We start from the raw sequence: 27464 nt of genomic DNA, 5'->3' as shown, positions 1-27464 counted from the left end.
CTTACTGGCTCATCCAGCTGCTATTTTTCAACACTCCTTGTTCTTTGAAAAACTTTCTGTCTCAAGGTAGACGTTTCTGCTGATCATGCATGTTCTCCAAACTCTTACCCATGTAGCTGTGTGTATTTGCACCTGGAGGTTTCTGCAGCACTGTGATAAAGGAAGTGGTGTGAGATGATTGAGACTTTGCCTCTGTTTTGTTTTTTTCAGAGCCTCCTGTCGCTGCCTCCTGGAACGCCTGAAACATGGCACAGTAAGTTAGACAGTGTCTCCATCACTTCAGAGGACATTTTACTGACCTACAACGCCTCATCCTAACCTAAATGTACCTTTATGGAAGTCTTTGTTCTGTAATACAGTGATTTACACCACACACACACTTGCTTTTAGTGCTCAAAAAGGACGCAGATTCCTGTGTCATTACTGTGAAAGCAGATTTATATCCTGACAACACAAGTAATATTTGTTTCCCTGCTCATGTGTGCCACTCTGTAGGCTCCAGAGTGTGCAGAAGAAGACCAGCACCATGTCTCTGACCATCTCCTCCTCTTCCTCTGCATCCTCCTCTCGAGAGCTCTCCTCCCTCTCCTCCAGCTCGTCATCCTCCTCCAGCTTCCTCGCCCAGAGACACTCCAGCCTGGTGCAGCCGCTGTGTGTCAGCCCTCAGACGGTAATTACAATGAATCACTCCCTCTCATTGTTAAATATGTTATATAAAATGGCAAAAGGAACTTTAATTCCCTGTGGTGCTGCAGGTGCAACATGCATCATGCAAATAAACAAAATAATGAGATTAAATAGACATTTGTTTCCGTGTCCAGACTCAGAGTCCCATCTACAATCAGCAGTATTCAGGGACTGGAGTGGCTCCTACTTTTGTTAAGGTAAAATAAACTTGTACATATGTGTTTGTAGCACAATCTTCCCATGAATCTGTTCTGATATTAGCTCTTCTCGTCCTCTCAACTCTTTCTGCACCATCCTCATCATCCTCATCATCACCTCTCCCAGTGCCTCCATGATGTGTCCACAGTGAACGGTCAGCTGGTGGTGCTGGAGTGCAGACTGAGGGGAACTCCACCCCTGCAGGTCATGTGGTACCGAGAGGACGAACAAATCCTGGACTCTGATGATTTCAGGATACTGCGCAAGAGTGAGTGTGCTGGGGTCAGATGACCTGGACTTGAGTAACTGACTTCAAACTCCGGTTACAGCAACAAAATAAAGTGTCTTGCAAGTCATGCATGCTTATAATGGATGAACTTTGTGACTAGAAATACCCTCCTGAAGCTCACAGCTGAGGAATGTGTTTGGAACCGTACGTCTAAAATGAATTAGTATTTCTGTTCCCAACAGTAGGGGAGAGTTTACGACTGAAACAAGGTCAGATCAGAGACAATATTCTGTCCTGATGCACAGTCCAATATTAATGTACTGTAGTGTCAGAAATAAATGTTGATATAGATATATATAGAGCCAAACACATTCCTCCTGAAGATAATCTCATCATTTGTGCTGTTCAGTAATTAATAGCAGCTAAATTGTATTTTTCATATGCTGCCATTTTTAAGATAAGATTGGATAAGAAACTTTATAGATCCCTCACCAACAAAATGTACATTTTACTACAACTAGATACATGTGAGGCATGGAAGAAGCAAGTACAATAAGGATAAAGATTAGTAAAGCTATAATAAAGACAGTGTACAAGGCATGATGAATTTACATGTACACTACCAGTCAAAAGTTAGAACACACCTTCTTATTCAATGTTTTTTATTTATTTGTATTATTTTCTACATTGTAGATTAATGCTGAAGAGTAACATTTTTGTTTACAACATAATTCCATTCTTTTGTAGATTTAATGTCTTCAGTATTAATTTAAAATGTACAAAATAATTGAATAAAAAACACTGAATGAGACAGTGTGTCCAAACTTTTGACTGGTAGAGTAGATATGTACATGTATGACATGATGAATTTACATATGGATATTTATTTTTGGTTCACAATACTAAATGTTAGTTCTCTTACATCTTTTGTGTGTCCTTGTTTTTCCAGAGGCCAGTTCTGCATCAGTGCCGGGTGAGTATAGATTATTGATTGCCATAAATATAGATGAGAAAAGGCTGTTCCCAGATTAGCTGTTTAAGTGTTTTTTTTCTTTTCCCCCATTATTTTCTTCATGGTTGTGGAATACTGGTTAGTTGATTGTGTGGAGTGTCTGAATTTAGTGATGTTGAGAACTTAACTCACTGGCGGCTCCAAATGGCTGCAGGAGGTAACTGCTCCATAAATCTTTTTCTACCAAGGATTCTGTCAGAGTTTGTTTTCCAACTGTTGCTCTTAACTGGGAGATTTCTCCTCTGATCTGTGAAACCCAAACTATTCAAAGCCTCAAACTTGAATTTACCACTTGAGTTAACGATGTGGCTCTATTCTTTCAGAAGTAGACATTAATGCAGCCATGTCTTCATGATCCCTCATTGCAGAGGAGCTGTGCACACTGGTGATCACAGAGGCTTTTCCTGAAGACTCAGGTCTGTTTAAATGCGTCGTCATTAACCACTTCGGCACCGTGTCCTGCTCAGCCATTCTGGACGTTTACAACGGTGGGACGTCCATTCATTTATTTACTATTTTAAAGAATTCATTACAAGTTCACTTGAGTCTGACCCTCTTGCTTTTTGTGCTCCTCCGTGCAGACCTGGAGGAGCAGCAGGAGATGGAGGTCATACGTCAGCAGGAAGCTTTTTCTATCAGGAAAGAAAAAGAATTGTCCAGGAAAATCAGCGAGGACTTTCCTCCTGTGCTGCCCGACTGTGTGAACCTGCCTCCTCCTGAGTGGCCTGAGAGCCCTCCAGAGGACAGCATCCCTGTTGCAGAGTAAGTACAGGATGACACACATGCACAGAAACCTCAATCAATAATTAGTATAGACAAACATAATGAAAATGATGATAATATTAAGAAATATTTAAGCAAATAATCCAAACTTTCTATTTCCTTTTAGCTCCTCTGGTGTAATTGTTTAAGCATCTAACAGTGGCATCAGGGTTTATGTTCATATTAACTGTTAATTCAACTAGCGGACATTATGTTTTCCACCTTGAACCTTAAACCTGTGGTGTATCTGTGAAAATCTCAAAACCACAGATGAAGACGTAACAAATCCAAAGAATCAATCTTGTCAACTTGCAGTGTGGGACTTTATATATTCTTCTTCTTCTTCTTCTTGTTTTTAGAATCAATTTCAACTGATTTTCTCCAATATTTCTTTGTAAAACTCAGTCAGTTTGTACAAAGATCATGAGTGGTTTGATCATAATGTGGAGGGTGATTACCAATGGCATGTCTGATATTACTAATTTTGCTTTTTAAGTCCATTCTCAGTTGGATTGAGGCCTGGGCTCTGACTCGGCCACTCCAGAACAGTCACCTTATTGTCTTCAAACTATTTCTGTATAGCTTTGGCTGTTTGATTTGCATCATTTTCTCGCTGGAAAACAAATCTTTCCCTCAGTCGCAGTTCTCTTACAGACTCCATCAGGTTGTCCTCCAGGATTTTGTTGTGGTCTGTATCCAAATCTCAGGACGCTAGAAAGCAAATCTCGTTCCGAAATCACACGATAGCTCGCGCCAAAACACCGGTTTTGGCGCGAGCTATCGCGCGATTTTGGAACGAGATTTGCTTTCTAGCGTCCTGAGATTTGGATACAGACCACAACAAATAGCGATCGCCAAGTAATGTGGAGGTTTTCGTTCACTTCTCATCTCTAGTATGTTGTGGGACACTGATTGAGACTATCTGAGCCGGTCAGTGTAGGAAAAAAAGCACGTTAGGGTGGACTTTGACGTGGGGGGGGGGGGGGGGGCGCAAGTTGCCCCATACTTTTCACTGAGCTGAGCTGCTAAGCTGCCTGCCTGGCTAAATACTGGAGCTATGTCAAAAATTCATTTCTCCATCACTCACATGTATGAAATTACATATGGAAACAGACCCCAGGTTGAAAAAAAACGAAGTTCCCCTTTAAATTCATGGCAGAGGTTTATGGAGAGGTTATGAACTTGAATTTTTTTCTCATGCTTTTCAATAATCTTTTCACAGAGGCATGTTCTTTTGTCTTCATGGTGTAGTTATACCCAGGAGTACTGAATAACCAGTGACTGTACACTCATGGTACAGATGTCTTTTAATCAACTGACATTACAAAGTCCTTCAAAAAGTTCTCAGCCTCACTAGAAAACATCACAGGAGAAAGATTATTTGTCAGCATAGTCTCCCTTAACTTCAATCCCCTTGGTCAACCAATGTTTACTATCCTTTTGTAGATGAAGGTCACATCTTTAGTCTCCAATTTCTTCTCAACAACATAAATGACTTCATCCTGATTCTGAAAGTGGTGAATACACAAGTGGGATTTCAGTTTGGTAAACAGACCGTGCAGGTCGAGGGTGTTAGGTTAATGGAGCAAACGTTCAAAGCCACATTTGGATCCTTCTGCTCCTGATACAGGTCTGCACAGTGATGTAGTGGTTAGCACTTTCGCCTTGCACCAAGAAGATCCCCGGTTCACGTCTTGGACTGAGCCTAGGATCCTTCTGCATGGAGTTTGCATGCTCTCCCTGTGCATGCGTGGGTTTTCTCCGGGCACTCCGGCTTCCTCCCACAGTCCAAAAATATGCTGAGGTTAATTGATGACTCTAAATTGCCCGTAGGTGTGAATGTGAGTGTGATTGTTTGTCTGTATATGTAGCCCTGCGACAGACTGGCGACCTGTCCAGGGTGTCCCCTGCCTTCACCTGAGTCAGTCGAGATAGGCTCCAGCGACCCTAGTGAGGATAAAGCGGTGTATAGAGAATGGATGAATGCTCCTGATGCTGTGTGGATGGACAGATTGTCCTACAGCAACAGCAGCAGACAGCTTTCCTCGCCTTATTTCTTTGTAGTATGCATTTATGCTCCAGAATGGGAGTTCTACCCCTTGTTTCCAGGTGAGGTGGAAAAGTTATATATTCGCACACTCATCTTTCCGGTGGCTGTTTCCTTAACCCTCGTGTCGTCCTGCAGGTCAAAATTTTGAAAAAGTTTTAAAATGTGTGTGTGTGGGCGGGGACGGGGGGGGGGGGGCGGGGGGATCACTGTGAAACTTTTGATGTTCACATTTTCAACATTTTTGTGAAATCTTTAAACAGTTTTTGGTGGAGAAAAGAAATGTTAAAAATGTTTCTTAAGAACATTCACATAAAAATCAACCAAAATCCAGTGAATTTTTCTGGATTTTGGTTGATTTTTATATCAGTGTTCTTCAAGAAAATAATAGAAGTTTTAATGATATATATGTAATCACTTTAGATATTTTAAGGAATTTTTGGAAGATTTTTACCGATTTTTTTGAAAATATTTACAAGAATTGTCTTGCCAAATTTGGGGGATTTTTTTTTTAATTAAACTATTCAGGGAAACTTTTAAGGAATTATTGGAATCTTCTTCATGAATGTTTTTCAAGTTTTCAGAAATTTGGGGAATTTTTGGCTGAATTTTTGGGTCTTTTTCAGACGAGGAAACCGTATTTTTTGGTGCCCATAAATAAGGACAACAGGAAGGTTAAAGCAACCTATTGCAGTACCTCTTTCTATCCAGATGAGGTCGCTGTTGTATAATTCAAAAAGTGCAGAACAGGTTACTTTTCTTTTTTTTCTTTGCAACTACTAAAAATCTGAATGAACGCAATCAACTTTATTGATGATTAATCTCATTACAAATTATGCTTTTGGAAGTGATTTTCAACACTAATTAACGCAAGAAATAGCCAGAATGAGTAGAAATAGTGTCACTCATCAGAGAGGACCCGGTGTGTTGACCAGGTCGTGTCGTCATGGTGACGATGCTGAGCTGCTGGAAAATTATCTGCTGGACCTGCGCGTTCACGTCTTCCAGCATACTGGCCGTCGTGAACGCGCGGTGTCACCTGTTGCAGCTTCTCGGCGGAGTTTGGACCGGAGAAAGTTCGCTTTATTCAGCCGGTACCGGGCTTTAAGGACGGCGGTGTAGAACCGTTCACCGAGGTAAGACAACGTCCCATCTGCCTGTGCCCGGGGGGCGGTGACACCTTTACAACCTGCCGGGAAACTTTCGCTATTCGGGGTCAAACTTTTGATTCATCCTGCTTTACGTTAGTTTTTATACTTGCTAATTTTGCTTCTTTGTTTATATCAAGGTAATTTAATATGTCAGCTCTCCTTTAAAGGCCAAACTATGTTTAGAGCCGCTTGGAAAATGAACTTTAGTCTATTTTAGGGGTTTGTGTCATGGTTAGTGCTGTTTCAGACACGCTAAAGGGGTAAGTAGCCTTCAGATAATGAAGCTAGCTTTGATATTTTATTAAAACCTTAGCTACGTTTATAATGCACTGAAACGGCAACTTTAGCTAACTCAGGAAGCTAGCTTCTAAACATCCCCACAAACACATAAAAATGAAGTGAAATATGATATTAGCATATTTCTCGCTTCTCTGAATATCCCCTGGAGCTCCCTGAGGATCCACTTTTGGACTCACCGTAAATATGTGGCTTTATTGTGCTGTTGTGCTTCATGTAACACTCCATACTTAAGCCAAGTGCTACCTTACAAACTGCCATGAGCTCATGTGTAAAGTGGCACTGTGAGCTCTGCCCTTCAAGCTTAACTCCTCACCAGCAGCTACACAAAATTCTTATCTTTTAGGAAAAAGATGGAACTAATTTGTTTAATATCAAGAGATCATTTGTTGCATATTAATTGTAGATGTATTCATTTTCAAATTATATCTAGAGATATATTCATTCACATGCAGTCATTTAGAATAGAAAATTACTTCACCATCATGATGTATTCCAGCTAATACTAAAAATTTGGATATGGAACCACAAATAACACACATAAATATAAAGCAACATGAAAAATACCACAGTTCAGCATCCTATCACTGATGCTGCTCAGTGAAAGTAATAGTTTGTCTCTTGAGTGTTTGTATTAGCCAAGCGTGTCCTCAACTTTGACTCAATACTTGGGTTCACATTCGCATCCAGTGGGTGTTTAATGGTGTGAAGTATGCTTGGCTGGGATCAGTCCGTCCACTCCAGCGTCCGGGGCTATGATCTCATCTGTAATGTGAAGAGCAAACATGGCATCTGTGTCCTTCAGAAACCCCCCTTTCCTCAGCGCTGCACACAACAACAGTTGCTCAGACAGAACTGGCAGCAGTCTGGCGTCTAAGGTCACGTTGAGGGTCTCCGGGCAACTTCAAGTTTATCTGATTATGTTGTCCATTTGATTGTTTCATGAGGAGGAGGTGTGATTATCTGTAGTGCCAGATGTATCTAGTGGTTTGCACTTTTTCACTGCAATAATAATTACACAACCTGCTTATTATGGTTGGATAAAGAGTGCTTTTAAAGGTTAAAAAAACAAAAGCAGTTTTGCATGGCATCTCGGCAGTTATAAGAGAGAATTTTTTGTTTACCTGCTCCTTCTCCCCTGTCTCTGTCTGTCATCAAAATGCAGTACGTTGCACTAGTTTAAGCTGACTTGAACTGTTGTCAGATTATGTAATCTTGTTGGGTTGATCAATAGTAATGTATAGAAGTTAAAAAACAGTGGTGAGATGTTTTAATTTATCCAGCTTTTATTAGAATGAATTCTGCTTTGGTTGCTAGTCTAATGAATGAACAAATGAATGAATAAATTAAGTAAATGATGCTCATCTTCAATGAAAATTAGAATAAAAATGGTGCCTTTCAAGTCCCCACAGTGTGCAGGATGTATTTCATGTCAATTTGTAATGTAGTTGAATTTTTTTTTTTTGTTTTTTTTGCAAATGTGCCCTATTCTGTTGAACATTCGTATTGTTGTCCCCCTGTGTTGTTGTCGGTCATACTGAGGACTTAGAGCTTGGCATGCTCCTACCCACAATGCCATGCAGGTTGTGTGTGTGTGTGTGTGTGTATGTGTGTGTTAAAAGGGTTGGGTCACCAGTACAGCGTCTGCACCTGCCAGCCGATGTCCGAATACCAAGACTAATATAGCTTTGCCCAGTTAATCACACAAACACAGACACACATACTAACTCACACACATACTAACTCACACACATATGCGATCACAGGATCATCAGTCACACACACACACACACACACACACACACACACACACACACACACACACACACACACACACACACACACACACACACACACACACGTTTGCTTTCACACAGTAGCATTTGAAGCACCAAACCTACAACTCGTTTTGAGCTACACACCAATTCAGTAGACTTGAACACACATTCTGGCAAACTAATACCTCACATATATAATATCATATATTTACTGTTAAGTCAGCTGTAGAGTTAGACTCAACAGAGTCACTGCTGACCTTTAGAAAGATTTACAGACCAGTATAGAATTAGATGAACTGACAAACTGTTGACATGACTTTGAGCTTTTAGGTTCATCACCTTGGTTTGTGTTTACATAGATTCACTCATATTGACTCGTCGGTGACAGGTGTAACAAATAACGTACATAACCGATGCATTATTGGGGTCAAATAGTTACGGACTTGATGGATTTCCAGAAACACAATTTATTTTCTCAATCAAATATATTTATTCAAAGTCGTGTTTGGACTCCAATGCAGCTGCCTTTCTAGTTGTAGTCCTTAGATTGTCCAGCCCACAGTACAGTCTAATTGGTTACATGTCTACATTTCAAACAAAGGCCTTGTAATAATTTGTGTCGAAGTTCATGCTACTCGAAACGTTGATTGTCATATTGGTGATTTTCATACGTTATTGCAAATTAGATCAGTCCCAAAAAAGGCAAAATTGTTGATTTTAAAATGTCATAAAAACTGCAAAAAGGTTAAATGTCCCAGCCAAATTACATGAGCTAAAATGTGTTGATAAAGGAAAAATGTGTGATTGCATAACATTATAAATGAAGCGCTGTGCATGATCCCCTGACCTGAAAATCATATTCTCCCCACATGAGGGAAGGCGCTTATTTGGTAGACTGGGGGCAAAAATTACATCATCAATTTTTTCAAATGGAACTGAAATGCACAATTACAATTTCTACTTAAATCTTGACTCCAGCTAGTCAAAATAATGTGTTTTTTTCTCTTTGGCCATAGCCTTAAATGTCTAATATTGATATTCTTGATTGCTAATAATTGTTATTACAGTCGTCCTTGTAAAAAACACTCTCTGCTGTATTGTATTCACTTATGTTCAGTTGTAACACTAACAGCATTGTGTGCATGCTAGCTCACTGTGGGTTACTGGATCTGTTAGTCAAACAGAGTCACTGATAATGTTATTAGTAGCTCCTTCTGGCTTGACAAAAATCAAATGCTTCAATATTATGTGTGTATAAAATGTCACCATAGTCCAGTAGTGATGGAAATACAGCCTCAATAAGCGTCTTCCTGCAGTGCAGCGGGACGTGATTTATTCCTGGAATATAAACAATTTTTTGTCTTAATTAGTTCACCAGTTTGATCACAGGATATTTAAAATCGCATTCTCAGCAATCTGAATTGAGCAATTCCACTTGTACTCTGTTACGCTTTCAGCATTTGTTCCATTCTCAGTAATTATGACAAGATTAACACAACCAGTAGTTTTGAAAATGGAAAATGTTGGCTTGAAAGCATGAACAGCATGTCATCAAGGTTAATATCCACCAGTATTGTCGTATTGCAGATACAGTAATGAGAAATTAGTTTTAGGTATTGCTTAATCGGTTGCTAGTACATAATACTGATTTTTTTTTTTTAATTAATTAGTACTGTCTGCCTCTAAAATCCTTTGTAGGTTTGACTGTCCTACATGGAAGATTTTTTGTGAATTACTGAGATATAAACATATATATATATATATATATATATATATATATATACACACAGGGTGTCCCAAAAAAATGTATACACACTTTAAATAATTGTAAACGAGGTGTATATTATAATTCGTTTAATTTTCAACATGTAAAAGAATTTACAAACATCATTATATTCTTTTGTCACCTCCTGTTCTCAAACTGATGTCCGTTCTGGTCCAGACACTGCCGACAACGCGAAGCGATGGAATAGCACACATCATGAAACACTTCCCTTGGTATTTGTGTGCATTCACGTTCAGTGGTTGCTCTCAATTCAGTGACTGTTGCAGGTCTCATTGCGTAGACTTTGTCTTTTAGGTATCCCCATAAAAAGAAGTCTAGTGGTGTGAGGTTAGTTAGTTATCAGCTGCTAAAAGGTGTATACATTTTTTGGGACACCCTGTATGTATACTGAGCAAAACTAAGTCGTGGTAAAAAAGTAGACCTTGGGTCAAGGAAGAACCAGTTAAACCACATTGTGTTCACTTATGAAGTAGTTTGCTTGTTACTTGTGAACTGTGAGGTAACAGATCGAAATAAATTTTATGAACTCTTAGTGCTTGCTTGAGGGTAATGTTTGGATTTCTTCCTATACTATAACACTGAAAGGCCTTGACATTAGTTTGTAAAGTGCCTGAGATGAATTATGGTGTGAACTGGCCCTATACAAATGGTGCTGAACTATCCATAAAGACCACAAACAAGTGCAAGCAGTGCCAGTATATCATCATCAAACAACGTGGTTTTTGATCCAGATCCAGGGTTGGAATTTCAGACTCTTTCAGACTGCTCGTCAGCTGATGCTGTCCCGGCCAAAACTGTTTGTGCCCTCAGGAGACCAGAAATGCAGAGAAGCATTGTGAGAGAGCGTAGAGAGAGCCTGCTATTGTTATTATGCTGCTGCCGGGCCCAGACTACGTGGTAGTCATGGGAACAACATTCTTTCCTCGTAGAAAAGTAGAGGACCAGCCATGCCTGGTACTGCAGGAAGAGAAATACTGAGTGGGCTGAAATGATATGTGGTTCTCTCATCAGACAGATCCAGTGGTACGATGGCATTCATGTTGAAACAATCCGTATAATTTACATTTAGGGATATTTTGATTTTTGTTCGAAAGTCGTCACATGGATCTTAATAGTGAGCTGAGCTGGCCACGAAGTTCTACTGAAATTACATTAAATTGTGGTGACCAACCTTATGGACATCAGCTGGTCCAGAAATGGCGTTGAATGAGAGTGACACAAACATGGCATCCACAGAGAAATACAGTGAGCATTTTGTATGCTGAACAGGAAGTGGTGTTGTTCAGAGTTCTACACAATCTGTCTAACTTAAATTTATTAAACTAAATTACCTGAAATCATGTTTTAGTCCTCCCCCACTCTTAACTCTGTTTGCAGTCCTACATGAGTTACAATAACTGCTTTAGAAAACAGTGCTATTAATATTTTTGGACTCAGGTTGGCGTCACAACACTGGGTTTGCTGCTATAGCTCAGGTAGGTAGCCAGCCCTGTACATTTCAATTTGCTGTAGCTCTATACCTACTCCATGTTTTTTCCTGCACAGAGGAGTTTTTGGCACTAAAGGAAAATCACGCTGTGCCAATTTACAACATGTCATCATAGGGCACCTCACATAGTAAGGTGAAAGTTATAACATTTAAAGAGAAAAAAACAGGCAAAACCAAAGTTTCTTTTCAAGTCTTTAAATGCAGATCTTTCGTAATATTTAATATATATGTGTGTGTGTATATATATATATATATATATATATATATATACAGTAAACATATTTTAACCAGTAAACAAGCATATCAGAGAATTGTGTGTGTCAAATTGTCAATACTAACAGAAATATGGGGAAATGCAAATTCCAGCAAAAATGGCTAGAAAACGTGGAATTCAGAGAGTGACTGCAGCCCGTGGGTGGTCAGGGGATTTAAAAATAGTAAAATGTAGGGATGGTTTTCACATAAAAATCATCTTTTACAAAAAAACACACCTATGTAATTTGTTGGCATTAAAATGTTTACAGTATAGCATTAAAATGGCATTAAAAAGCATGATTGGCTGATTTCTGCAGAAACCCTGGTCAACGACTATTATGTAATTATGTATGGACAAGAAACTTTGAATATGTCTAGAAGATTACTTCTCTGGTAGAAGGAAACGGGACTCTTTTTTTTTTGTTGTTGCAGATGTTTCACCTCTCACTCAAGAGGCTTGTATTTTCACGTGTCTCTTGGATGAGAACAAGAACCAAAAATGAGTCCACTTGCAGGCTACTAGAACACTTAGGATTACTATGACCTGGATGACTGAGAATCTATACAGACATAGAACTAGTTTAATGTGCATACGAGGCTCTTTGCCTCTCGGTATTACTTGTAGGCAGAGCTGACACTCTGAACTGCTTTGAGATCAGCTCAGCATCTCTTCAGCTTCAGGAACTATGTTGGTGATTTTCAGTTTAATGATTTCTGTGACTCATCTATTAGTCATTTTAAATCTGCTTTCTTCTGCCTCCAAAATAATTTGTATGACTACATTTTAAATCTGTGCTTGCCTTTACCTGACAGTTTCCCAGAGCGTCAGCCGGCCAATCACTCCTCTGAAGAACCATTTGGTCGCAGCGAGGAGGAGAGTGCCTTCAGCTCAGAGGGGCAAAGGTCACCGGAGGTCATTGTCCAAGCCTGTACGCCCAGCCCTCCACCTCCACCCTCACCGCTACCTCCAGAACAAGTCAAAGAGAAAGCCCAGACAACCAAGCTGTTCACCCCAAGCAGGCTCACTTTCACAGTAAGAACGTTTGTCAACACTTCAGGACTCTGTGGAAAGTTTTTACTGTAGTTAATAGCTGCATACTTAACTACTTTGTGTTTATATGTCAAGTTCAGCATCAATTGATGAATATGTTTATATAGAAATACTGTATGTAAGGCAATATCTATCTGTCTGTCACATTTATCATGTTGTACCTACAGCTGTCAACAAAAGTTTACATACTCGTGTGTAAAGACCACGACTGCAGTCTTGAGTTTCCAATGACTTTGTCTCAAAATACCATGCTGGCATTATGATTCTTTTCTAGATTTATTGTATGTCTTCTGAAAATATTACACAATTTGCTGGGCCAAAAATATAAACAGCTTGAATTATTAGTTTTGGTGATGTAGAAAATTGTGTCAGTCTGTTTTCTTAGTGGCACAGCCTTTTAACTTCTCATCAGTGATTACAGCTGGTGACTCCTTTAGCTGATTTAAATAGATAGATAGATACTTTATTAATCCTAAGGAAATTGAAGTGTTCAGCAGCTTACATACAACACAAAATAACAAAAAAGGCAAGTTAGTAACCTTAACAGTAAATGTTCAAATATAAAACAATTCTAATCTAAGATCAATAGGGTGCTAAGTGGGGGGAAAAAAAACTTCAATATACAGTATATACACATTTCAGGGGATGGAAGTATAAAAATTAAAGGGAATTAAGTTATTAAAAGTGGCTATGAATACACTGTTTTGATACACTCATCAGACTCAGCCACAAATGCTACATTGGGACAGTGTAAGGAACACAGTACAGATCTGAAAAAGCAAATCACTGACTTGAATAAGTCACAAAAGTCACTTGGTGTCATTTCAAAGCTGCTACAGATCCCAAAATCATCTGTGTAAACAGCTGTGTTTAAGTCTGAGGGAATTTCTGTGGTCAAATGAAACAAAAGTTTAGCTTTTTGGACACATTGACAAGTAATATGTTTGGATGAAAGAAGGGGAGATCTTTAAACCCCAAAAACACCAAACCTGGCGTCAAGCATGGTAGTGGCAGTATTATGCTCTGGGCTTGTCTCGATGCTTTACACAAAGTAAATGAAATAATAAAGGAGGAAGATCATCTCCACATTCTTCAGGAAAACCTTAAATCATCAGCCAGAACATTGGATCTCCTAACAAGATAGTGACCCCAAACACATCAAAAATGATAAAGGATTGGATAAATCAGGCTAGAATTAAGGTTTTATACTGATTTCACCAAAGTCCTGACTTACATCCCATCCCCATCAGGAACTTCCTGATTGGGTCAGAAAGCCAACAACTTTAGGTGAACTTGCATAGTTCTGCAGAGAAGTGGTCAAAGATACAACTAGAAGCTTATGGACAGCTAACAAAATGCCTGGTTGAGGTGGAAATGGCCAAAGGACGTTAAATAAACTATACTATTTATAATGTACTGTAATATTACATTACTGTGTGTGTTTTTGACCCAGCACATGTTGTCATTTTTCCAGAAGAGCTATGATATATCTATGAAAGAAACTAAACGCGTCATTGTTTTTGTGACAAAGAAGCATGGGTTTCAATGATTCCATCTTAGAAAAATCTGAGTTACAGAAGCCATTGGAAACGCAAGACTGCCGTGATGTACGTGGTCTTTACAAGTGTGTGTAAACTTTTGTTCCCCTAGCATAAAGCTGTTTGTTTTAAACATTTACTGTAAGTGGCAATAGGTTTTCCATAAACATCTTAATTAGCATCATCCCCAGCAAATGGAAATGTGTGAACGTTTCTAAATGTCTTTTTCACTACATCACCAATTGCATAATGCCAGCTCCTTCAGTTTTTGTGAATTGGAGTGTCCTCTGTCTTCCAGTCCTCCCAGTCAGGAGGCAACAACATGAACCTGTCGGACCTCCCCAGCTTCACTCCCAGCGCTTTCCCTCCCAGTGCCTTCAACTATGAGCGACCAAGGCATTTTATTCAGTCGCAGCCGGCCTTCCAGGCACCCAGCTATGAAAGTGTGCTGAGGGAGGCCCAGGAGAACCAGAACAACTCCCAACAGAACCTGAGCAGTGCCCAGAGTAGTCAGAATGTTGTGGAGACACAGATTCAAAATAAATCGGTGTCGGCACACAGTCAGTCATTCTGTCAAACTCAGTCCGTGTCCAAGTCTGTGTCTCAGACTCAGTCCCAGTTTCAGTCACTGAGTCTCGGTCAGAATCAAACCCAGTCGGTGTCCCAGACGCAGATCCAGACTCAGGCCAACGGAACAGGGAAGTCCTCCCCATCCTCCTCCAGCCTCAGCTCTCCTATTACTACCCCTGCATCCTCCACTGCACCTCCTCTTCCCACCGCCACCCCTTTACTCAGCCCTTCTGCCTCCTCCTCCTCCTCACCCTTCCCAGCCTCCTCATCCACCCTCCCTCGCACCACCATGCGCTCCACCATCACCCTCACCCCCAGCAACCCCAGTGCCACAGGTCTGGGCAGCGCCACCTTGCCGGCTAACCAGGACTCCCTGTCGGCCTCTGCTGCCTACCTCTGCTCAGTCCTGCCCTCCCAGTCCCCCTTCTCCCCTCTCTCCTCCAAACTGTCTCCCAACTCCAGCCTTCCCCATCCCTCCCCATCCCGCTCCCCACTGGCACCCTCCAGCCCTCTCCTCCCCATGAGGGCCTCTTCCTCTCCATCCTCCCTCCCTCACCAGCCTCTCCCAGTGTCCCCCTCCCTCCCTCACTCCCCTCTCTCTCCTCCCTCCTCCTCCCCCTCTCTCCCCCAACCAAACACTCCCAACAGTCAGAACAGGGTCCCACCAGCTGTGGTCTCTCTGCCCGCCAGCTATAAAGGGACGCCAAGCATGTGAGTATACATTGTGCGTGAACATTACAGATAAGTACAGGCTGACTGCTGCTTCTGTTATTTTGTCCACCCCATTTATGTCAGTGAGAGTAGACCAAAAAACAGAAACACCTCTGTGCATAATGCTGCACAGTTCAGCACCACACACTGCAGCTACAGTGGGCCATAAAGTGAAATAAACGCTATCAGTTCAACTCAAATTTGTGAGCATTTTACTCTTGTCTCATTTTTACTCACTGTGGGCTCATTTTTCACTACACTATGAAGTCTTGCATCCCGACGGAAGCAGCAAAACCATTTCTAGTAGTGCAGAGAGCTCATAAATCTCTTTTGTGCAGTAAAACAAACTGACAATGCCATGAATAATTTGAAAAAATTGAGTTTCTTTGATTAATCATTTTGCAAAAAAACTTGAAAACCCTGGAATCAAGTTTCCACAGGTGTTACTGAGACTGTTAAATTAATAATAACTCTCCACGCTGCAGATATTTTATGACCTACATTTTTCATTTATCCATTCGTTTTCTGTCCTCTTCTTTTAAACACTGCCTGTAGTCCAGCCCAGTTCAGATGAAAAGTCACAGAGTTTTTGTCACATCACATGTAGCTTCTGATATTTAAACACCAAGAAAGGGAACATGAGTACGGCCTCCTCTTTTAGGGATAAACATCATAATTGTGGCAATGTGCTGCAGATGTTAGTACTTTAAAATGCCTCCTTAACTAACCAACTAACCCCACACAATGACAGCCACACCAAGGCATAGCATGCACTATACTGTATATCAAACTGAAGTATTTAGCAAATTTATCAACATATACAGTGAAAACAGCATTAAACACTGTTAACCTGCATACAGGAAGTTTTCATACCCTTTGAAATTTTCCACATTCTGTTTTGTTTCAGAGTCATCTTGAAATAGATCAAATTAATTATTGTTCTATACACACTGCTCCACAATTACAAAGCAAATTCAGGCTTTGGGAGTGTTTTGTACTGACACAGCTGAGCTCTGGTTCATCCTATTTCTGTCAGTGGTCCATGCGATGCTCCTACAAATTGATTGAAGGAGTCTGAAGGGCCTTGTTCAGACAGATGACCAGAACTCAGTGGTGTATTTAAATTAGCTCTCGACTTTCCTAATCCAGATGACAGAGCTTATTGGGGCAGCACTTCACCAGTCCAGCCTTTACGGTAAAGTGGTCAGACAGAAGCCTTTTCTTATTAAAAGGCACATGAATGATGCTCAGACCATGAAGAGCTGAACCTTCTGGACTGAGGGGAAAAAGATTTAGTTATTCGGTCACAATTCCCAACAGCATGTGTGGAGGACACAAAGCCTTCCCTACAGTCAGACGCTGTGGTGGCAGCATCATGCTGTGGGGATGTTTCCCTGTGACAAGCATGGACATTTTAGTTAGCAGAGAGGGAAAGGTGGGTTCAGAAGAATGTAGAGCAATTGTGATGAAAATTTTATCCAGAATGGTAAGGATTTTAGACTGGAGTGGACTGAAGCCTACAGCCAAGAAAACATGGGAAAGAGTTAACTGAGTCCAGACCTGAACCCAACAGAGCATCTCCAGAGAGACCTGAAAATAAAAGTATACCATTAAATCTCATCCTACTTCAACCATTCTGCTAAAAAGAATGGGAGTAACTAACAAAATTAGGGTTTGGCGGGCTTGTAGGATCATTCCCAAGAAAGTATGAAGTGAAGGGTTTGAATACTTCTGTAAATGGGATATTTCAGTCTTTTATTTTTTCATTGTAAAATACTTTATGAAGACAAATCTGAAATTACAAAATGTGAAAAACTTGAAAGGTTCCAAAAACCTTCAGTCAGTGCTGTGCATCTGAGCACATTCCCACTTGGAAGTAAGGACAAAGATTTATTTCCACAAGTAAAAAATGACTGTTTTTGTTGGATGTGCTTTCCTTCTCATGCTCTGTTTCACTTTTTCCTTTTGTTCTCTGTTTCCAGCCTTCCTAAACCCATCCTGAAGAAGTCTGTGGCTCCTCGACCTTCCTCTTCTCGCTCCACAGATGAAGACATCCAGGGCTCCAAAGACGCCCTGATTCAGGATCTGGAAAAGAAGCTTCGCTCAAAGGAGGCCAGGAGGAGAAACAACCAGGTGTGTTTGTTTGTGTGTCCTGTAAAGAGGGAGGTGAAAAAAGCCCCACATTTCACTCACACAACATCCCCTCAACAACACACAGACTGCAGCCCACTTACAGTACAGAGCAGAATACGACACTGTAGTGTAATCAGTAACACACTTTATGTGTGTGTGTGTGTGTGGAGCAATGACAATTTAACAACATAAAGCTTCGTTTTGACAGAAACTATCCTATGAGGAGCGTATGGCTCGCAGACTGTTGGGTCCAGACAACGCTACCTACATGTTTGACCAAGATAATCTTTCAGACTCACAACTCGACCAGGTACAACATTTATTTTGTTAGTGGCCCTTATTTATGGGTCATTCCATCTCAAATCATCCCGTTTTTAGGACAATTTCTGCTCGACCATCCTTAATGTGCCTGAAAAATTTTCAGAATTAACTATGGATATTCATAAAGAAAATACTGTCCACGATAATCTTTTTTTTAAACTGTCCGGCAGGTACGTTTGATCCTGTAGTGAACGACAATATCTCATGAACTATTAAATATAAAAGCTTGAAATTTTCACTGTTATTTCTCATCATGCCATTGCTTCACAACCTGGAATACTGGAGAGGAAGTAAGCTCTGATTATGAGTGAGTTGAAATATCTTTGACCACTCGAACAAAAAAGTTGAAGCTGCAAAAGTCAACTAATGATCCTTTCTGAATCAATGTAAAATACTTTTGAAAATGAAATACTTTGTCACAAAAATGAAAGGAAAAAGTTTGTTTTGTTGAACTTTCAAAGTTGTATTGAGCAGGTTTGACAAGTTCTATCACAAAAAAACCTAAAATGTCTCTAAAATGTCCTAATCCATGTAGAACAGTTCTTGGAGTTTGAAAATACCTCTGCAGATATTACTAAGAATATCTGTAGTCTTCTTTTTGACTCATTAAGTGAACAGCTTCAAGTGAGTCAGAGATGGTCTAACAAAACGCCCTTGATGATTTAGGATGGTACAACCCTTTTTCCAAACATCCTTCAATCCCAACAGTGTGTTTCAGGTTCTACTGATGTGTGCTGCAGTGCTGACGTTCATGTTGGCTTTGCTCCAGAACCCATTAGCTTTCATTTTGCTATTAGGCAAAAAGAGCACACATTCATGCAGTCATTTGGGTTTGAATGGCTGCACGGGGAGCCGGTTTCCCTCTCAGGGCCTCCTGATGGGCTCCCAGGCCCAAAGCTGAAAAAACCTGGCAGTGTAATCAGCAGTGAGCTGCCTCATGCTGTCATTCTGACCACTGTGTGTCTGTGTGTGTTTGTGAAGGATTGTTCTGTCAAAAATCCTCTGTCGCACACAGGGCTTTGCACCATCTATTCTCTCTCTCTCACACACACACACACACACACACACACACACACACACACACACACACACACACACACACACACACACACACACACACACACACACACACCATCCTGTCAAACCAACAAGGTTTGTCAGCGGCTATTTCTGGCCTGCTTTTCCGGGAACGAGCCCCTTTCACTGGTGACAACAGGACGATTGTGTCAGAATATACACACTCCCAACCTCTGATTACATCTCTTTATGCTGATCTGCTTTCTGTTACAGCCAGAATCACCAGAAGGAAGACACACAGGTGGACTATGGTAAATACCATTTATACATCAGTAATTACTAACTCAGGCTATCATTAGAACCTTGAATGTGAAGTTTCCGCTTGAGATTCAGCGACACTGTTTACACTGTCTATATATGTATAAAAATACATCTGTCCTGTGGATGAAATGCAGATAAAAAAACAATCAGGATCAGTAAGTTTTCCCCTCATAGTCAGAAATAATTGACGTTTTTTGTTTCTGTCCATTTGAGTGCACATAACTGAGCTTCATGCAACAGTTTGCAGGTTCCATCCCAGAAGCAGCCACCTAAATACTCATTTAATATTTAAGTTCTAAAATTTATCAGTTTAAATGTTATATCATGTGAAAAAAAGACTCGCATGTTTCTAAATTAATGATTCAATTACTGGATTACAACTATTTATCATTAGTTTCTCAACTGTCTTGAACTGTGCTGCATGAAGTGAATATTTTTACTCCAGTCCTGATTGTTGTTGCACCAAGAAACAAGATTTAAAAGGAAAAGCTGCATGACTCAGTCAGGAATCACGTTTGAAATAGGAACCCAAGCAAGCACTTAAAAATATTGCAACACTTTATTATCATCATAATGGTTATAATGTTTGATTTTATACATTGGAAATTTTCTAGAGATGTATCTGTTCATATTTATAGCTTGTATTGACTTACACTGTACAGCCTGTGGGGCCATAAATATTCCTACATCTCGGGAGTGTCTTATAACTCCAGCTGCCTATCACTAGAGAATCTCTCAGGCGGTATCCATGCTATCAAGGACAGAAGCGGAACAGATATCGGTGTTAATATGGCTGCCTGTGTTTGTTCACTAGTGGACTGTAAAATTCAGCAAGTGAAAGTGAGATAGAATGAGGTTATAAATAAATCATGTTTTTCTGCAGGGGGAGGCGCCACTCAGGGACAGACGAGAGGGGTAATGAGGGATCAGCTATCCAGGAGAAATGTTACGCTCCTCGCTTTCTGCAGATCCCCTCAGACCTCACAGTAGAGGAGGGACGCTTCTGTAGGATCGACTTCAAGGTGAACCTGACAGACATTAAGCTAAGTCTGTATCACTGCAAGATCAGGGCTCCTTCATGAAGTTGGAGTGGACATGGGAAAATGAATAAAGGGGCAAAAAATGACAACTTGTTATCGATTCAGGTTGGAGGCCTCCCGACACCAGACCTGTGCTGGTACCTGGACGGTAAAGCCATCCGTCCAGACGACTACCACAAGATGCTGGTGTGTGAAAAAGGGATGCACTCATTCATCATAGAGATCGTCACAGTGCATCATGCGGGCGTTTACGAGTGTGTGGCCAGAAACCGAGCCGGGGAGAGCAGATTCACCATGAGGCTCGATGTATTAGGTAAAAATGTTAGTGCAGTGTAATAATAATGGAGATTAATTTAGTTCATCTACAACAGCGTGAGATAGAATTAAATCCACTTTGCTCTGTAACGTCTTCCTCTTCTCTGCAGCTCAGGAAGTTCTTCGTCCTCCCACCTTCGTCCAGAAGATGTTGAACTCCAGAGCTCTAGAGGGCGACACTGTTAGGTTAGAGTGTAAAGTGGATGCTTCTCCTCCGCCGCAGCTTTTCTGGAAGAAAGATAAAGATATGCTGCGCATTGACCCCAACAGAATGAGGTGAATCAACCTACGGTCTTGTCCTGTTGTTGAACAATATTCACATTCACTTGAGAAGAGTAATTCCTTTTTTTGGGGATCCAAGCAGCCTGTTAACCCTTTAAGCTTCAGTCAATTCCAGCCGTTTTCAGTACAAAAAATCGCTAATATTCTATTTTTAAATAAAAAAAATTACGAAAAATACGGGGAATATTGGACGCGCATCGGGAGGTGCATTTCCTTGAAAACGACCGATTCGGGGATTTTATACCGACTTCAGGACATGTTTTGGACAAAATAGTTTACTGGCTTGTGTCATCTGATGTAAAAGGTTGGATTATGGCCGTTTTTTGTGGAATCTTTTTTTTGTGTGTAATAATAAACCCGGAAATGTGAGTCGCGCTGTGTGCTTTGAAGCCGTGTATAGAGAACGGATGGATGAATATTTGTTTTTGTCGGACAAATGTGTTTTTCTCACCCGCTGTGGTAATCGCTTCTGAAAGTGGTTTATACCGGCGGATTCATGAGAATCTAAGCTTTCCATCGGTGTATAGTGTTTGTATAATCGCGTTTGCACCCGTCGGACATTCTTGAAATTCCTATGCAAATTAGTAGGTGTACCGCCGGCGGTACACTGAAGCTTAAAGGGTTAAAGATGTGCTTCTCTGGTAGCGACACAACCGTCCAGAGCAGAGGTGTCAGACTCATCTTAGGTCAGGGGCCACATATATCCAGTTTGATCTGAAGTGGGGCGGACCAGGAAAGTCACAGCATAATAGCATAAAAATAACCACAGCTCTAAATTTTTAACAACATGAAACAAAAGAAAAAAAGAGACAAAAAATTAGACAAAAAGTTACAAAGCAACAAAAAAATGGATAAAATGACACAAGCGAGAAAAAAATGACAAAAGCAAGAAAACACAACAGAAAAATCACGACATAATAGCATATAAATAACCAGTTTTTAACAACGCGACACAAAACGAAAAAGAGACAAAAAGTTACAAAGTGACAAAAAATAGACAACACAAGCGAGACAAAAAGGAAACACAAAACAACAAAAACAAGAAACAAAACGACAAAAACATGAGACAAACGACAAAAGTCAGACAAAAGAATACAAAAAACTGCAAAAGCTTGACAAAATATTACAAAAATGAGACACAAAATGATATAAAACAACAAACAATCCAGTATTTTACTTTATGATGAAACCAACTTGTCACGGTCTCAAAATAATTTTAAGTTTATAGTTTTACAAATTTACAATTTGCAGTAAATGTCTTCTCTGTAATTTCTGCGCTTTACGAATGGCCGGATTGGACCTTCTGGTGGGTCAGTTTTGGCCCGCAGGCCGCATGTTTGACATTTCTGGTCTAAAGCATGAGCTCCTAAAGTGGCTACAGAAGTCTCCTGGTTGGTCTTAAAGCACTTTTAATCAGTGATTACATAGAATTTACCTGTTTGATTCAGTCTCTCCATTATCATCTTTTTTTAGTGGTTGGAATTTAAACTTAAACTCCGCTGTACACAACCTGTCCACAACCAAATGACAAAGTTATCTACTGGCTGGCAAACCTTCTATGGCATGTATGTGGCCACGACTTTAGAGCTTGATTTGCTGGACCATTGCTGCTGCACGATTTGTATATTTGCAGTTATTTTTTGCCTCCTTTAAAGTGTATTTTGCCACCTTACAAAGTGATATTTGTGATTAATACTACATGAAAACAAGAAACAAGCCAGTGTAGGTGTCGTTGGCTAAAACAAGTGATACGCACAGTGAGTTTTAGTGTTATTGAAAGTATGTTTGTGAATTAAGGGGGTTATTTCCAAAGGCTGGTCTGATTACAACTGCTGCTGCTGGAAACAATTTACCAAATACCCATACCAAATGCACTTCCATGCAAAATTATACTGCGTTGCGTTAAATAATTTCAATTGAAATCTTCAGCCTGCACCAGGATGCTTTGACCTCTTTGGTCTAACTCTCATTGTTTCTCCACAGTCTGTACCAGGACGGCTCCGGCCGGCAGTGCTTGTTGATAGAGAGGCTGATGAAGTCCGATGCCGGCTGGTACACTCTCTCTGCCATTAATGAAGCCGGCATGTCCACATGCAACGCCAGGCTGGATGTCGGCAGTAAGCGTGCTCGTCTTTCTATGCAAATACGCTGTAAAGCCGTCCGCTGCATGAGATAGTCTGGTAGTTGCCATAGAAGCCAAGGCCATAAAATCAAACAGCAGATGGGCAATGCTGTGTGCTCAGTGCCACCATCAGTAACGCTCTGCTCACTGGAACACGCCAGACAAATGCTGTTATGTGATCGAGCGGAAACTTGATGAATGTACAACGCACCGAGCTGCTGGGCTAAGATCACTGAGGAACAATCACCGAGTCGGAGCGATAACTGTAGAGTCCATCCAGGGAAGTACAGCACCGCTATTAGGTTTCTGCTCGATCACGTAACACACCATCTGCTCTGTGGAGACGTCCTCGTTCCACATGAGCAGCACTGCTCACCTGAGTAGGAAACCTGAAAGTTCAGACCACTTTATCAGAAGCAGAACTGAGGCGCTGTAGCTGAACAAGACCTCAGGAGGAGGAGGTTTTACAGGAGGAGGTGGCTGATAAGCAGATAAGAACGCTGGTACTACTGGTGTTCTGAATTAAGCTAACATGTTTACATATTAAAAAAACATGTTAGGATCTTCACCCCTGAAATGATTTTTATGAATGTATCTAGGCAGTTTAAATATTAAGGATTTAGACCCTACAAAAAGTCTATAAAATGCTAATTTACCTGACTATACTACACACTAAGGCTGGGAAATCAGCCTGGTTATTGGCTGATAAGTGAGAAAATGAAATTACTGCCATCCCAGATTCATTTAAAAAAATGAAGGCGAAACTTTGACAGACAGCTGTGGACCCATTGTTCCTCCAGCTATGTGCTGCTCACATATCCAGCAGTGAGCCATGCCATGCTGCTGTGGCGTGTACGGCAGAAGAGTTATTTTCAGACAACCTGGCATGAAAAGAATTTTTAGCCCGAGTCCAAGCAGTAAGATTTGTTGCTGCTGTGGAAGAGGCCAGCAGATAAAGAGCAGCTCTGGATTTGCTGCCGAGTCATTTTTCAAAAATTAAAGCTGAGTGTTGCAGTGCAGTGATCAGAGTTATCCAGTTTCTACAGATTATTTACTTACTCTTAGATGCTCAATCTATTTCTTGTGTTTTAATGCACTTTCATGGTCTTAATGTCTACTTTTCTGTTTTATTTCGATGATTTTAATGCATGTCTCCCTTTAAATCATTTTTCTCAATGTATTTCTTTGCCATTGTAAAGCATCCTGTGTATGAATCGTGCTGTACAAATAAACCTGCCTTGCCATACAGATTATTTAACAGCAAAAAGCTAAATCAGTACAGGAATATTTGCATTCATCACTCTCCTTTCTCGGTCCATTCAGCTCGTACGACCCCGGCCATGAAAACGGCGCCCCCTGGCTCCAAGACCCTGAAGCTGCTGTCGTCTCTGAGCCACGTTCCTGCTCTGACGGTGGAGAGTCCGGCCCAGCACACCGCCCCGCTGTACGAGAGTGAAGAGCTGTAGGCCCAAACACCCGCACCCTCCACTAACACCACCTATGAACTGTAGAACTGGGCTGTAGCGTCAGGGCAGAAACGGCTCCATGAGCACAGATCAGTAGCACCGCAGCACACATCTCAGAATAGTTTAGAACAGACTTCATTAAACCAGCAACACTGGGGTTGAAAGGCAGATAAGCTTTGCCAGACTGAGGTTACAGTATGAGAAGATATAATAACTGACAACAACACGGTCAACAGAAAGTTCCTCCATCCTCCAGAGGTTTAGTGATATTCACAACTGCTCCTTTAAAGGTCGTTTTACCTTTAAGAACACTTGGGAGCCACTTTGTTCAACTGTTTCCATAGTTCAGGACTCTTCATGTCGTCCATCTGCTGCTGTTTGTCACCGCTGTCTCTGCCTTTCTGTCTCTGCCTGTCTGTTTGTCGTTTGATGAGCCTTTAAGTCTCCCTGCTCTGCTTCACTTTCTCCTGCCTGTCCCAGAATGCTGCGCCTCGGTCACGACGTATTAATAGACCTGGGTATGGGTGGCAGAGGCAGCCCCGGTGCCAGGTTTAGTCCCAGGGGCCAACCTTAATGCTGCAGCACAAGCTCCTGTAGTCTGTGTTCCCCTTAGAACAGTGATGACAGAACAAATGTGCTGTTTATTTTGAACGAGGATTTAGTATTTGCAGGCCTTAACCTTAAGTCTGTGGTACAAGCAGACTGAGCCAGAGAAAGGACACTAGTTCATAGAGGATGTTCACAGTGCTGGAAGAGAGCAGTCTGTCTTTGTTTGCAGGGCTCCACAGCAAAGCAAAAAATCTGTCACACTAATGCAACAACAGACCTGTTTGTGTCTCTGAGTGGCCTGCACAGGTAGACAAACTCACCTAGTTTCAACTTAGCTCTTTAATTCTGTCATTTCAACTTGAATTGATGCACTAGAGGCTTCTCTGTGCACAGTACATCTAGTAGCATCAACTGAGTTATAATGCGAGGTGTTGAGGAGACATCTGTGAATTGTAGCTTCAGCTAAACAACCAGGGTTGCACTGTTCCTCTCTGAAGTGCATGAAGCTCCGTGCACACTGATCACCCACCACCACTGAGTTCTGAATCTGCGGCCAACACTTGGCTTTGCATTTACTGCAGAGAGCACCCAAAGTATGCCAATGAACGGGAGCTTTGCTGTGAGAGCCTCAGCATTCTGAATTAAAATGTCTCAAAGGAACCTATTCCATGTGGCACATTAGTGGCTTTTTTATTTGCTTTGTTTAATTTAACCAGGAGAAATCCCAGTGAGATTAATGACCTCTTTTGCAAAGGAGTCCTAGCCAAGATAGGCAGCAGCAAATAGTTACAAAATTACCCTTAAAACACAAACAAATAGAAAATAAAATTTACAAGTAAGTTATGAAAAACAAGGGGATGTAGTGGATTCAGCCTCAAGAACTCACAGTTTGCAGCAAAGTGAAGCATAAATGAAAATCAAATTTACCACTGCCTGTACTAAAGCCAATAAGAAGTCTCAGATCATCCTCATGAAAAATATTTACCTGCAACTTTGGTTCTGTTTACAATCATGATTTTATCTCAGTGTGTCCAGAGTTCACTCATTGGTATTTCTTGGCTTGGAGTGGTAAAAATAAAAAGAGTTTTCTGCATTAAATGTTGCTCTAAACTAATTTTCTGTGAAACTTTTAACATGTAAGAGAAACCGATAATTAAATGAATGCATAAAATGTAACCGTGACACCAGAAGCCACAGTGAGAAACCGTTGATGTAAAACATTAGTGTGGAGCCCTGCTCTGGACTGCTCTCTTCCATGCTCTAGAAAATAAACTACTGTACCCACAATCCATCAGTGCCACCGCCTGTCACACTGCACTTCAATCCTGACATCTGTCATCCAGTACCTGCCCGTCTTTCCTCCTTTTCAGCTTTTCCTGAATCCCTCCTGATTAATATTTGCGCCTCCACATGCTGCCTCTTTCATGTCTGTGAAGCTGCTTTACCTCCAAAAGAAACTCACATTTTCATACTCATCCTGCTCAGACTCTCTGCTGTGGTAAATTCAGCCTCGTTTGTGTTTTTAGAAGTTGCTCTTCTACAGTGTAATGTGTACGTGAATGAAGCTATTTATTTAAACTGGAGTTAGTTATCAGTGTTGCCTCTCTGCAATCAGAGATCCATAATAATAATAATAATGTCATCAGGCTGCCATCCTGATACCCGACTGAACACGAAACCCGTCTGCACTCACAGCTCCATTCAGACCTGTTATGTTTACATTTGATCACATCTGCAGTGCAGATTAAGACGTTTTACACTTCCCTTCAAACAAAGAAAACCATCACTGCTCTCTTTAAATGCATGTTTGTATCATTAATGTCAGTTTGGATCAGTTTGGCAGCCTGCAGACTCTCCATGACTGAGCTTTTACTTTATAAACACATCTATGAAAAAGAAGCTTGAGTTGCCTGCTTATCTTGGAAGTGCTTGTCCTTACCAGCCTGGAGCTTGTTTAAAATAAATGGAAACTTGTATTTTTAGCTGGATCTGCATCCAAGTGAAAATGTGGCTTTTAAACCCTGTGTATCCAGAGTTCACTCACAGGTATTTCTGGACCTCAGGTGGTGAAAAAAAGCTGCATTTTCTGGCTTAAATGTTGCCCCTGTTGTTCCCATATAAACGGATGTGTTTGGGCGGAAGTTACACAGATTGGATTTGCTCGAAGCACAAGAGGAAGTTTTAATTGTGCAGGTAGTCGTGTGTGTTTCTCCTTAAGTACTGTTTGTTGTGTAAGAACATATCACTGGATGAATGAGGAATAAAATCTATGCGACATTGGCTTTGCCTCCTGGTTTCTTTTTTTGTCTCCCTCTAGTGGCGGTAGAGAAAACTTGC

General features: G+C 40.9%; 1 protein-coding gene across 1 annotated transcript; it reads left to right on the top strand.

Annotated features, from left to right (window-relative positions):
• Positions 1-493: 493 nt before the first annotated feature.
• On the top strand, positions 494-27407 carry myot (myotilin; the record flags this gene model as incomplete). Its single annotated transcript, XM_051954971.1, has 16 exons — positions 494-670; positions 822-884; positions 1012-1153; positions 2064-2087; positions 2495-2614; positions 2708-2888; positions 12505-12724; positions 14579-15561; positions 17544-17694; positions 17903-18004; positions 19306-19343; positions 20237-20375; positions 20499-20706; positions 20819-20984; positions 22974-23107; positions 24436-27407. Coding segments are annotated over 16 exons (2991 nt in total), but the record flags the coding sequence as incomplete, so codon positions are not given.
• Positions 27408-27464: the final 57 nt, after the last annotated feature.

Source organism: Acanthochromis polyacanthus, chromosome 10 (genome assembly GCF_021347895.1).
Source record: "Acanthochromis polyacanthus isolate Apoly-LR-REF ecotype Palm Island chromosome 10, KAUST_Apoly_ChrSc, whole genome shotgun sequence".
NCBI classification, from domain to species: Eukaryota; Metazoa; Chordata; class Actinopteri; family Pomacentridae; genus Acanthochromis; species Acanthochromis polyacanthus.
This window is presented reverse-complemented; position numbering and strand designations above follow the sequence as displayed.